Source organism: Prosopis cineraria, unplaced genomic scaffold (assembly GCF_029017545.1).
Source record: "Prosopis cineraria cultivar Desert tree isolate PC_DT_omini unplaced genomic scaffold, ASM2901754v1 PC3, whole genome shotgun sequence".
NCBI classification, from domain to species: domain Eukaryota; kingdom Viridiplantae; phylum Streptophyta; class Magnoliopsida; order Fabales; family Fabaceae; genus Prosopis; species Prosopis cineraria.
The window spans coordinates 21,596,544-21,611,224 of NW_026555334.1; the positions used below are offsets into that span (position 1 = coordinate 21,596,544).

Consider the following 14,681-nt stretch of genomic DNA (forward strand, 5'->3'; position numbering starts at 1 on the left):
CCAGTCATTTTGATGATTTATAACCTTCCTCCATGGCTTTGCATGAAGCGAAGCGAAGTATATGATGTTGTCTATGCTAATTGTGGGACCCAAACAACTTGGAAATGATATAGACATATGTTTGGCTCCTCTAATTGATGGCTTGAAGATTATATGGGAGTCAGGTATAGAGGTATATGATGGGTATAGAGAAGAAAGATTTAATTTAAGAGATATGCTTTTCGGTACAATTAATGACTTTTCAGCTTATGGTAATCTATTAGGGTATAGCATTAAAGCGCAACTTAGATGGCCGATTTGCAAAGAGGGAACACATTATATGAGGCTTCAATGTGGGATGAAGAATGTTTACCTTGGGCACCATAGGTTTTTACACCAAGAACATCATTATCGATGGTTGAGAAAAGCATTCAACAGAAATCCAGAAGAAGGTAAGACACCTTTGCTATTAACTAGTGATGAGCTATTTAAGAAGATCAAGAATTTGGATATTGAATTTGGCAAACTGTGTGCAAGGCACCTTGGGACAAGCGGATAGAAGAAGATATTTATTTTCTTTGAACTCTCTTATTGGACCACCTTGGATGTTTGGCATTTTCTTAATGTCATTCAAATTGAGAAAAATGTCTGTGAGAGTCTTATTGAGACTTTACTCCAACTCTCAGGAAAAACAAAAGATAGCATAAAGGCAAGTTTGGACATGATTTCTTTAGAAATAAGAGAAGAATTGGCTCCCTAAGATAAGGGGAATCATACCTTTCTCCCTCTAGTAGCTCATACACTATCTAAGAAAGAGAAAATTGCATTTTTTGAGTTCCTTAATGCAGTTAAAGTTCCTGAGGGTTACTCTTTAAACATAAATAATCTTGTACCAATGAAAGATATAAAGTTAAAAGGCTTAAAGTCTTATGATTGCCATGTTTTAATGGAGGATTTCATTTCGGTGCCTATACATGCAATTTTACCCCTAAAAGTAAGAGGGATGATCATTAAGTTATGCTTGTTTTTCAAGTGCATTTGTAGTAAAGTGATTAAGCCATATAAGTTGCCAAGGTTGGAAGCTCGAATTGTATTAACATTGTGTGAGCTTGAGATGTATTTTCCACCAACATTCTTTGATATTATGATCTACCTAACTGTTCACTTGGTTAGGGAGGTTCAAATGTATGGGTTTGCTTATTTAAGATGGATGTATCCTATTGAGCATTATATAAAGATTTTGAAAGGCTATGTGAAAAACTGGAGTTAACTGAAGGATTGTATTATTGAATGGTATATTTGTGAAGAGGCTATTGACTTTTGTACTGAGTACCTAAACCATATTAGCTATGTTGGGCTTCTAAAGTCTCAACATATAGGTAGAATAGGTGAAGAGGGGATCATGGGAAATAAAATTGTTACTATCTCAAGTGTACAGTGGGAGCAAGCCCACCTATATGTGTTGCACAACACTGAAGAGGTTAAATAGTATGTAGACAAGCATATGACTAAACTTAGGAGGGATAATCTCAATAGATTAGAAATTTTAAAAGATGGTTTAAGGAGCACATTCTTTAAATGTTAAATGTCGATTCCAATTAAGTTTCTGAAAAGTTGAGATGGTTAGCTAATGATCCAAGCAGACAAGCCATTTCTTACACTACTTACCTTGTCAATGGGTACACATTTTGTATAAGAGGGCAAGACGATAAGAGCACAAGCAAAATAGTGGTGTAACTCTTGTAGCTCATTCCATGCATATTTCCAGTATTAGGGATAAAAATCCTATTTATGCAAACATGTCATACTTTGATGTAATTGAGCATATATGGGATTTAGGTTGTGTATCCTTTCAAGTTTCGGCCTTTGAGTGCAAATGGATTGATTGAAAAAATGGCTTGAAATTTGATCATCAATTTAGATTTGTATAAGTCAATTTAAATAAGGAAGGGTATAAAGATGAGTCTTTCATTTTAGCGCAACAAGCCAGAGTGTTCTATGTCCCTAAGCTTGCTAATGAGGGATGGTCTATTCTTCTATTACATGAAAAAATAAATGAAGATGTAGCAATTGAAGATGACTCATTTGAAAAGATATCACATCAAAGTAATGACACTGCTGATGAAGCTCTATACATGAGAAATGATCACAGTGAAGGCATTTGAATTTTAAAGAGGGGTAAATTATTTTAGCATAAGAAGAAAATATTTCAAGGAGGGAGAATTAAAAAACTATAGTCAAGGAAACAGAAAAGGGCAACTTGAACATGTAACCTTTGAATTAATTGTGCCATTTTTATTTCATGTTTGAATTAATATATTTGATTAATCTTTGAATTAATTATGCCATTTGTGTTTTATGTTTGAATTAATATAGTTGATTAATATTTAATTATCATGGTTGATTAATTTTTAAATTTATTATGTTATAGATAAATGGCTTTAGATTCTAAGTCCACTAAAATCCCTCAATTAGATCTCGCTATAACTTCTACTAATGCTTCGTCATCACAAAAAAAATTAGAGCAGGAATATAACAATATCCTGTAGGGCTTGATAATAATAGAAGAAGTCAAGAGTTGTAGGGAAAGAAATATAGCAGTACAATGGAACGAGAAAGGGCAAGCCATCAAATATACAAAATTTATAAGTTATATTCGGGTGGTGGCAAAGACAACTGTACTTATTACGTAGAAATCATGGCGCAAAGTTGATCAAGCTATGAAGGACATTGTTTGGGAGACCGTGGTGATAAAACACATTTGTTACCCACATTTATTTGTCAATTAGGACTCTTTTATTAATGATTTATCACCTTCAAATGCACACATTGTATTAGATTTGTAATTTTGTCTAAGTTTTCAAATTCAGTGCATTAGAGGTATTTTGGTCCAAAAATTAAAATTTTGAGAAAATGTACAAAAAAAATTAACAAATTGCATTTTACATCTAGTTGATGAGTGGTGAAATTAGATTTTTAAAATTTATTTTAGTTTAGGACTAATTAAATAAAAAAGTCAACACTTTCTTAAGTGTCTTAGTTTGACCTAGTTTTCGGTTTGCCTTTGTGTGAAAATTTTTATATAATTTTATGCAGCTTAAAACTTAGTTAATTTAATAAATTCTCCCTTATAATTATGAATTTAATTCTGAACGTTAATTAGATTTTATTATATCACATGTCATTTAATTGAATTATGTGATTTATGTGACATGGGTAGCATGTGACTTATGCATCAATTGGGCAATTAAAATCAACACTCCTTGAGGTCAATAGTTGAGCATTTGCACATAATTTATGCTATTTTTGGGATACTAAATTAACTTAAATGATGTGGATGACACACGAGAAATTACACACACATTGGAATCATCTACAAACCAATAGGAGGTTGCCACCTTACAAGTATGACAAAGCTCCCATTTTCATTTTAATTTCTTTTCCTTTTTTTAATTAAGCTTCAACTGATGGGAAACACTTAGGAGCACGTCCATTCAGTCCCAATTCAGATCTAACACTCATCTCATTCATCTTCCACATTCTCTCTCTCTTGTTCTTGATGTTCTTCATTTTCTCTCTTTTGTTTTTCATTTTCCAGCACCTTAACCTCCATTTTCAACTACTAAACCTCCACAAAACTCACACCATTCTTTTCTTTTCTTCATTTTCGTTCCATCCCTTTCTATTTCACAAGGATCTAAGCTCATTTTTCTTCATCCCAAGTTCCCTAAATTTCGATCAACAAGCTTCCAACCTAGGGTTCTTGAAGATGATAAAGATTGACTAAGTTTCTTAGTAGAATTCTCAAGAGATGAAGATGGAGGATGAGTCTTGAGCTTCAAATTGGCTAAGTTATTTTGTTTCCTATCCTCTTCTCTTTTTACTAGATGGTTAGATTCCTTAATCTAGGGTTTAATCATCTTAGCTTGCAAATTCTAATTTAAATTTGATGTTGATGTAAAGAGAGAGGATTGTTTCATTTAATTTCTTCTTTGAACAGCCATGACTGAATTTTGCCACTCTTTATTTGGCACATAATCTTATGTTTTTCAATTAGTGAATTACTTGTGTTAATATTGCATAATCTTATGGTGTTAATGCCTGTGTTGTTGAGTAGCTTGATATAATCTTGTGGTTACTCACATTGTTGTTTTGACTATGGTTGTTGAGAGGAGATTTTGAGTGAATCACTTGGCTAATTTTTACACTAATTGTTTAATTGAAATAGAGACTTTAATCTAAGACGTAGGATAATTTTTTTAAGTTATGATAGCTTTAGTCAAGAGGAAAGGGAAGCTTAACTTAGCCTAATCATGAGAAGATAATGAGTCCAAAATCCACTAATCTCTAGGATTCTGTTATTGTGAAAAAGGAAGTTCATTTCACTCATTTTCACTAGCATTTTAATTACTTGCACATTAATTAATTAGTTTAGATAATTAGCTAGGTAACTAAATTTCTACAAACTTTGGTTGATTTATTTCACTAGATAACTTTCAATTAGATTTAAAATCATTCCTTAGAAGATGACCTAGGGTTGGCCCTATGTTGCATTAGGGTTATCTTTAGTTAATTTTGAGGATAAGTGACTAATTCCTATCACGTGGTTATAAGTTGCATTTTACTAAGTTTTATTCTATTATAGTATTTTAAATTAATGCACCTAACATATTTATTTTATTTTACAGTTAGGATTTGAAATAAATGAGAGTAAGAAGGATTTTGTCCTTCAAAAGGTTAAGAGGGCATTACGGTCTTTCAGACATTTTATCACATAGAAATATTTGAAAGACCCTAATGCTAAATTTATAGCCTGAGTTCCTCCCTTATTATAGCCTTTAATAAAATAGGAAGATTGGGATGCTTTTGTTGCCTCTTGATGTGAGAAAGAATTCAAGGTATTTGTGTTTCTAAAATTTAAATTTTGATGCTTTTTATTGAATGTATATATGTGTACTAATAAAATATTTTTGTTATTGATTAAAAGGAACTGAGTGCCTAGAATAAGGAGAGAGTAGCCAAGAATGAATACCCTTACAGAGTAGGGAGGTTGGGATATGTAGGTGTGGAGCAGAAACAAGTAGAGGCCAAGGGATCGGATGTTACCATATCCTACTAAAGATTCCGGGCATTGGCATGAACAAACAAAGATGGAGTTATTGACAACCCTCATGTAAAGAGGTTACTAAAAAAAATTGTAAGTGTTATTTTTATCTATCAATTAATAAAAGATTATGAAAATTCATCCTAATCAACTCTACTTTGCACAGGATTCCCTCTCTCAGGAAGTCCTATAGGGCAAGTTTCTTGAGCATGAACATATCTTGGCTAGAGTGTTAGGGACCCCTGACCACCCTAGTCACGTCAGGGGTGTCGGCATTGATGTCACAAAGAAGCAATACTTTAGCAAGATTAAGAAGCGAACATCAATTTTTTCATTCGAGGTCCAAGAGTTGAGAGAAGAGCAATCTGTTATGAAGCATCAACTAAAAGCCTAGGTGAAGTTAATTGACATGCTATTAAAGAGGCAGATCCTTGGGAGGCTTTTGGCTGACATTAGCCCCAGTGAAAAAGATAGCTGTACAGTCCCTTCAGTTAAAATGCCCGAGGTAATACATTTTATCTTCTAAATTTACTTAACTAATTTTTTGTCTGAAAAATTGACATTATTTGTTTATTCATGGTGAGAATGACTACAACTATTTAGCAAATGAACCTTCATACAAAGTAGTTGCAACGAGATGCATGTACAACATTGCCAGGGACACAATCCATAACCTTCCCTTCCCTCCTGATTGCATTAGGGTTTCCTTGCTTGTTGCAATCGACCCTAAGTATCCATTATCTTATCCTATTGATGAGATGTAAACAGTAGGAGATATGTTAAGGAGCTTCATTGCATAGCCTAGCCACCTTATTACGGTAGGTACACTAAAGTCGATAAAGGACCTAAAGCCACCAAAGTGACTCATTGCCAACAGAGAAAAAGGTATATATGATTTGAATAATTATTTAGAATCTTTTAATATATATGTCTAACTTTTTCATTGTATAGCCAAGGGGGAAAAGCAAATTAAAGGGCAAGGTGTCAGGCTATACTAAAGAGTCAACCATGGTTTCGCAACATCCAATACCTATGCCTATTATACTCTTGAGACTTATGCTTCAGTTATGAGGATGATTTGTCAAGTGTCAATCAGGGATATCATTAATTTTGAAGATGGTCTATTCGATGGAGCATCATTTAAAGTCATTCAGAATGAAATTTTAAATGAAATCCTCAAGCATGATACGGCGAGCACAAGTTTGATGACCTTTTACCTGAGGTAATTCTTCAACATTTATCAGTTAATTACTTGAATTATATATGTGTGTGTGTATAAAAGCATATTAACTTGCACCCAAGTTGCATTTATACCTCATTCATGGTTCTTGGTGGCCTTAAGTCGAAGATCAAGCTGGTTATTCCTTATGATATCTCTCCCATAATAATATTACAAAGAAAGCTCTTGAAAATCAAGCAAAAATGCTTTTAGATCAATTTCAAGAAAGGGGAGCAGACAAGGATACTTTATTTCTTGCTCCTTACTGCCAAGGGTGAGTTGCTAATACTTGTTACGAGTAAATATTTTTTTTATTTTTACTTGTTTGGTAACAAGTGCTATTTCTTGGTAAGGGACACTGGATGCTTATTGTGGTTAATCTTGTTGCTCTAAAAATATGGTATCTCGATCCCCTTAATGGAGAACCAAGCAACAGGGAAGATATGGTGGTACATTTTTAACGAGTAAGTTGGATTTTTTCACTTACTATTTCTTGTTATTTTTAGTTTTCATGCATATATATTTCTCATATTCATTCCATACTTCTTAGAACTGTGATGTTATATCGCATTACGACCGACATGACTGTGTTCCCTAAGATGAGGGCATTCAAATCTTCAAAAAAAAAATGGGTCCCTGTTAAGGTATTCATTTAATTGGCTAAGTTTTTAATTAAGAAACTGTCTCATATTTTACAATTTCATTTATATGTGTTTTTTTACAATGTTCATTCTAGCTAGATCAGAGCAATGACTGTGGTTATTACTTAATGAAGTTCATGAAGGACATTATTACCCATGCCCCTACCACATTATCTGACAAGGTATATAGATTAAATTTAATTATACTTTAATTATAAATTTTAACCAATTTTAATTGGCTACCTAATAACTTGAAATTATTGTGACGACTTACCTACAGTACTTTAAGGATGTTTACTATATTCATTATACGGTTGCCCATGTAAAAGAAGTCCTCGAAGAAGTAGCCCAATGTGTTTTCAATATGTTGGTAGCAATAGTAGTTAGGCTGGTATAATAGTTAGTTACGTATATATATACATTTTTTAGGCTAATTTTTATAAGATAGGCCACTTAGTTTTAGAACATTAGTTTGTAAATAAGTTGAGTATGGATTTTTTAGATTTTAATGCTAAATGAATAGGAATTTTAGTGTTACTTAGATAATAAATGTTATTAAAAACATTCATTATATTATATTATTTTTAGTTGTTGGCTAGCTGTTTTTATCTATATCTGCATCTTTATGTAGGGGGTTGCTTTATTAAAAAAATACCATAAATACTTGACAGTTATTTCAAAATAATTGTTAAGTATTTATGGCCAAAACTAGCCTAAGTATTTGGAAACAAGCATCAAATATTTGTTTAGGGGAATGCAAGTTTAATTCATATACTTGACGATTGTTTTCCAAATAACCATCAAGTATTACCTAAATACTTGATAGTTTTTAACCATCAAGTAAGGTTTCTTTGATATATGTCACACCTTTACTTGACGATTAAAACTGTCAAGTATTGTAAAAAAATAAGTATCAAGTATGGGTCTTTTCTGTGGTAGTGAAATTGAATTTTATATTCAGATGAGAAAAAATTTATTGGTAGCCAAATAAAATATCATGTGATCTAGAGCTTATTACTTCGAAGTTCGTTGGTAATGAGGCAAAATTGTTGAGAAATTTTTATTAAATATTCTACTATGAGTAAAACCGACACAAGCCATGTCAATGATTTTTGATTGCCAAATGGCAATAGTCATGGTAAAGAAAATAATGGCACAAATGAACATCATTTGAGATGCAATTAAGCATGCTAAAAGAGAGAGTTGTCTCAATTGATTATATGAGATCAGATTTAAGTCTGACAGATCTGTAAATTAAACCCTTGAGGAAGAAATTAATTATTTAAATGTCGAGGGGAATGAGACTTAAGCCAATTTAAAATTAACGGTGATGACAACCCAATCTTTGTTATTGGAGATCTCATGAAGAAGGTTCAATGAGTAAGAACAAGTTACTTGTTAGTTCTGCTAGTACTAAATTTTATGTCCCTTCTTATGGCTTGAGAAAGTGCTAGAATGCATTGATTGGAGGCTGAATGAAAGCTCTTAATGATTTTCATTGGCTTTTTAAATGGTGTATTTATTACAAATACACTTGATGAAATCACCTATATAAATGTGAAGTAGGGTCACTCTTATAAGATCGTGGTAAAATCTCTAAAACATTTGTTAAAACCAAGTACGTGCATTGTTGATAATGCACAAAACTATCATTAACAGTAGAAATTCTGGGGGTATAATCTGACTAATAAGACCTCTAATACACAACTAAGATCTATTGGTTCAATAACAAAGTTACACCAACTTTTTTGTGTGCTAAGTTTTATTTTTCTAGATTTGGTTCAAGTCAAAAAATATCAAATTCAAAGTGATTATCTTCTGTGTGAATAACTCAAATGATAGTGATTCTTTCGACACATGTGGGGGATTGTTGCAATTGTGTCAAAAGGGAAAGTCTCATGCTACTCAAATGAATGGAGACCTTAGTTTATGGATACTAAGATGTGAACTTGGGCTAGTAAATGGGCTTAGAGGAGAAATAGGTTCTCGCATACAATTGTGAATGAGTTAAATGTGGTATTGGGCAATTTTTAAAAATTTTGGAAACTATTTTACGGAGACACAAAATTATTTGCATCAAATAGTTTTCCAAAAAATTTTCCTTTTTTTTAAATATGTGGGAGATTATTGGATATTATAAAATAATTATGAGCATTTCAAAAAGAATTATTATAAATAAATAATATTAAATTCTATTTAAATAAATTTATGTTATATCATATATATTAAACCACATTAATACATGAAATTGTTTTTAATTGTGTCAAATGTGTTTTATTGCCCAACCTTTGAGATATTTGCCTATAAAAGGCCATGCTTGCCGCATTTGTTATAGAGACCCTCTATCATGGGCTTTTTCTCCTCCTCTATCCCATTGCTTTATTAGTGTTGATATTGCCTAAGTTATTTTAGGAATTTTCATTGTTCTTTGTCCTTACTCTGTTTAATCATGAGGATCAGCTGCCGTGTGATCAACCTAATGTGGTGAAATAACGTTTAAAGACAATATTTTCAGCTGCGACTCAGACTATGAGTTTACTCGCTTTTGCCAACAATTCTCAAGTATCCCTTGTTAACTTATAACATGGTTACATCAACATTATTATTAATTTGAAACAAATTCACTGTCCACTTTAATAAAAATAAATTTATTTATAATATCGTTCGCGGCGAAGCATATCAAAGTTGACACATACGAATATTCCTCAGCATAAAAGGACATACATAAACATCAGTGACAGATTGAGTTGCACAATATTGTTCCTTTATATCATTATATAAACAATAACAATTACGTTGTATTTATCACTATGTAATTAATAACCAGTCCTTGTCAATTTCCCTTTGTTTTCTACTCAGTTTCAGGCACCACTTTGAAATTTAAATCGTTCCATGATCAGTTGAACAACCTTCAGAAACCCTTTCTATAATGCCTACATTACAGTTTCAACCTAATTCATCAGGCAAATTATTCCTAAGCCTATCAATAATCTTCATCTTTCTTCTACCAAACTTGGCCTTGTCACAACTCAGCTGTGAAAACAATAACTCACCAGATGATGATCGCAATAATATTTCACCTTCAGAGGCAACGAAGTACAAACTGATAGCAATAGCTTCAACATTGGCTGCTAGCACAGTTGGTATTGTCAAACCATGCTTAAGTAAATATGCTTTATAATTATATGTTCTTAATCTACTTTCTAATTACGGGACTTTTTTCTCTCTAATAGGTATAAGCCTACCAATAGTTGCGAAGAACTTGTCAAGCTTAAGCCCAGAAAGTTTCTTGTATTTTACTATGAAGGCCTTCGCGGCCGGTGTGATTCTCGCAACTGGGTTTCTTGATGTTCTTCCTGATGCATTTGAAGCCCTAGAGACTGTTAATCGTTGCGTTGCAGAGAAGAAGAAGCCGTGGGGTGATAAGTTTCCTTTGTCTGGTTTTATTGCCATGGTTGCTGCGACTGTGACGTTGATAATGGAGGCTTTGATTACTGGGTACCATAAGAGGTGTGAATTGACGAAGGCTCAGCCTCTGAGGGATGAAAATGATGATGATGAAGAAACTGATCGTGGAGAACTGGGATCATCAGAGAGATTTGAATCGTCGGATATATTTCGGCATGGCTTGGTTTCTCAGGTATGTAAGATGGAAGGATCATTCCTTTTTAAAAAATAATTTCTATGCTATGGTTCCTAGTGTATGAGATTTTGAGAAAATTATATATAGATCGTGTGAATCAAGAATCAGTTATTTACAAATAAGTCATGCAAATTTCAGAAATCAAAGTTAGAAAAACTTGAGTACAATTTAAAATTAAAGTACAAAGACAATAATGTTCATATTACAAATACCTTACATCAATTAAATAATTTACAACTTCTTTATCAAAATTATACAATTAATACTTTAATTTTCAATCTATAACTATAACTTCACATATTTAACAAGTTTAATACTATTTGTATAGAATTATGTTGTTAGTAATTTATAACTATTACTTTAACATTTTATAATAATACCTTCACATATTTAATAATTAAATCACTACTAAAGAAAATGCTTTTCACATCCCTACCAAGGAGGACATAGATTTAGGCAACTTAGAAAGTTGGCTCAAGGCTGTAATGTGAATTATATATGAATTTTTGGATAATTTTATATAAATTTTCAAGTATTGATAAAATTTTGTGGTTGTAAATTGAATACTCATTGGATGAGAGGATTTGAGATATTTATAGAATTGATCAAATCCATATATTTTATTTCTTCTAAAGAGTATTTTGACCTTCAATAATATATATAATGTTTGGTAGAACTCATTCACAACACTAACATTTAAAACAAGGTAATTAAGATCCTTAAATTTCAACTGCATTTATATATAGTTCGCGCAAGGGCCAAACGTCTCACATAAAGTAGGCCTATTTGTATATGCTTGAACATATCAGAATGTTTACATACCCAGAGGGAGAATCCAAAATTAAACCCTCCATGCAATATAATATTCTAGACTCATAAAATCAAAACCTTCCATTGTATTTTGTTTTTCTAAAATGTTGTGTTGAGATTGAGAACTGATTAATCTATTCATGCCATAATGTTTAATATTAACTAGTACCAAGATGCATGTGAGGGCGCTTTTGTTTTATCTATCATATGTTTTCATCATATATATATATATATATATATTTTACCTCAATCGATCTCTCATTAGTCAAACTCTACAATGACGACTCAGGAAAAAAAGATAGAGAAATCAGATTTTGTAGGAAAAAATTGACAAAAATTGTGTTAACTTCGATGTTATATATAAAACATGAAAATTAAATTAAAATAATTGAAGTTGGGAATTATCGAAATAATTAATTAATTAGTAATGCAGATTTTGGAGGTGGGAATTGTCGTGCATTCAGCGATTATTGGCATGTCTCTTGGTGCGGCCAGAAGTCCTAACACCATCAAACCTCTGATTGCAGCACTTAGCTTTCATCAATGTTTTGAAGGTATGGGACTAGGTGGCTGCATTGCACAGGTATATTAAGTTTTTCTTTTTTTCAATTAAATTTTTAACTTCCTACTTAATTTCACTTAATTAGCTTTTATATATCTGATTTTTATAAATTTAATTAATCTTACGAAAATAACTGATTATATGTTAATTAATTAATACTCTAAATTTATATAAATTACATGCTTGATCAATGAAGTTGAATACTTGCACGTGCGTGCGTGATATTCTTAGATTTTTAAGTACTTAATAGAAATAGTTATAGATCACCCATAACAAGATTCTCATATTAGTAATAGGATTTGATCTCACAATTTTATGAGTTATAGGTCAAATCTTTAACAATTGGACTAATCTTTGTTAATTGCATGATATTCTTAATTATTTTCTTATTTATCCACTCTTCATCTCTTTTGTTGCCAATTTTATTTGTATTTAATTTTTAAGACAGTATGTTATAGTTAAGAATAAAATACACAAACCTTCATTCTATTTTTGCCAAAATTATAGAGACCTCTCTTTTATTTTTAATACCTATATTTTAGTGCAATTTTTAATGCTAAGAATATTCCATTGATTCTAAAATATTTAATTTTTTATGTGTAATTATGTAGAAGATTTAAAATTAACTTGGCCTTATAATCTAATTGTCTATTTTCTCTCTTCAATTTAAGGAATTTTAAATAATTATGTATGACAATATTCAATCAAGAAATTTTAAAATATAATATTAAAATTATAAAAAAATAAAAATAAATTATATTATCTAATTTATCCCTTATTATATTAAATTTCTATTTTATTAATTTTTTTACATACGTGTTTGAAACATTATTATAGCCAACTTATTTGTTCAAATTTTTTTAAAAAATACTAAAATAGTAAGTTTGGCATAACTAAAAGTTTTGAAATATGAACTAAAAAGGTAAAAATATATGGATAACTTAAATAATTTTTAGATAATATTTATATTTATAAAGGGATATTTTGGTCAAACATCTATAATTTAACGATCAACTAATAATTGAGTGAATGGAAATAACATTTTAAAAATAAAAGGAATGTTTTCATTTAATAACTGTTAATTTTAATGGAGCTTTCTATAATTATTTTTAAAAATAGAAAAGATGTATTTACAATTAAGGTGAAAAAGAGAGGATATCATTATATTTTACACTATAATTAATTTTGCGTGGGTCTTCACATATACTGCAATGAGTTTGTTGAATGCGACATGTGTGTTCATTATCCATAATTCCATATTAGCTACAAAAAATGACAATTCGCAATGAAAAATAATCCATTTAAAAATTTATGCAGAAAATTTTGTAAGGGAAAATTCATCACAAATCTATCACAAAAATTTTGCAACACCTTAATTTGCAATGAAACAATATAAGAAAAGTTCACTTTTAATCACTTTACTTTACAGAAGACATCGGTTCATTTTAGAAAATGTTTTTTGAATCTCCTAATCATATCATCGTTAGTTTCATTAATTAAAAAATGTTGAAACCACAATTTAAATGGTAACAAAGAAATTTCAAATGACGATCTCATAATCCAATTACTTTCATTTTTTAAAATTAAACTGAAGTTTTGTCAGCATTTAAAAATATAATGCTAACACTTTTTTGTTAATGAAATTAACGGTATTAGAAAACTGAAAAGCCACACTTTAGAAAATTAAGAGATTAACCTGAATCTTTGGATACTCAGTATGCTACTTTTGCTAACAATATATTACAAAACACAATTAGACTAATTTTGGGCGCCAAAATTCTTCTATTAGCTTAGGTTGTACACGACTTTCTATTACTTATAATAATTTACTGCTGTATATTTTGGTTGCCAAAACCCATGTTCACTGACTGATGTATATATTTTTCTTAATCCCTCAGGCACAATTTAAATGCCAAACAATTATAATAATGGTGCTATTCTTTTGCCTAACAATTCCAATTGGGATAGGCATTGGAGTAGGCATATCAAAGACGTACGATGAGAAGAGCCAAACAGCACTTGTAGTTGAAGGGGTTTTGTTATCTGCTTCTGCAGGAATACTCATTTACATGGCCCTCGTTGATGTTCTTGCCACTGACTTCATCTTCAACTCTCGAATGCTAATCACTCAACTTGGTGCTACTTCTGCACTTCTCATGGGGCTCATTTGTATGTCTATACTGGTCCAGTGGGTTTAATTAATAAACTTATATATACATACATCAATATTATTTAATCGTATATTTTGTGTGTCACACGCGCACGCACACTGATCGATAATGTACACAACCCATACAATCCATCATAAATCAATGATTCTGAGCATCTCTCTCAACCAGAATCCTTCATTTGTTGTCCCTTATCCTCACACACACTGATCGATAATGTACACAACCCATACAATCCATCATGAATCAATGATTCTGAGCATCTCTCTCAACCGGAATCCTTCATTTGTTGTCCCTTATCCTCTTATTGCTTGAGGTTGTGTTTGATTGATGGATTTACAAGAGAAAACAAAGGATTTGGGAATAGCGATATATCTTTATTCTTTAATCGGTGAGAGATGTGAACGAGAGGAGAGAAGAGGTGAGAGTAATAGATGTGCTAACAATGGCAAATGTCATGCCAATAGTGAAAATGGGAAAAGAATGAAAAAGTTTGAATGATTGAAATTTGAAATAATTAGAGTGTGGATGAAATTTGAAATTATAGAGGACTCA

General features: G+C 31.3%; 1 protein-coding gene across 2 annotated transcripts; it reads left to right on the top strand.

The window, feature by feature from the left end:
• The first annotated feature begins 9,871 nt into the window (after positions 1-9,871).
• On the top strand, positions 9,872-14,266 carry LOC129304623 (zinc transporter 3-like). Of its 2 annotated transcripts, none has more exons than XM_054944347.1 (4): positions 9,872-10,086; positions 10,177-10,583; positions 11,830-11,979; positions 13,857-14,266. In XM_054944347.1, the coding sequence occupies exons 1-4, from the start codon at positions 9,873-9,875 to the stop codon at positions 14,154-14,156; spliced, it is 1,071 nt and encodes a 356-aa protein (XP_054800322.1). In that variant the 5' UTR covers position 9,872; the 3' UTR covers positions 14,157-14,266. The 2 variants fall into 2 exon arrangements, with proteins under 2 accessions (XP_054800322.1, XP_054800323.1); XM_054944348.1 differs by having other exon boundaries at positions 13,927-14,068.
• The last annotated feature ends 415 nt before the right edge of the window (positions 14,267-14,681 follow it).

Bases quoted from the DNA above. Each gene is read 5' to 3' on its own strand.
- LOC129304623 (XM_054944347.1), top strand. From the start codon at position 9,873: ATGCCTACATTACAGTTTCAACCTAATTCATCAGGCAAATTATTCCTA. The intron at 10,087-10,176 runs GTATTGTCAAAC...TCTCTCTAATAG, and splicing joins ATTGGCTGCTAGCACAGTTG to GTATAAGCCTACCAATAGTT. The intron at 11,980-13,856 runs GTATATTAAGTT...TTAATCCCTCAG, and splicing joins TAGGTGGCTGCATTGCACAG to GCACAATTTAAATGCCAAAC.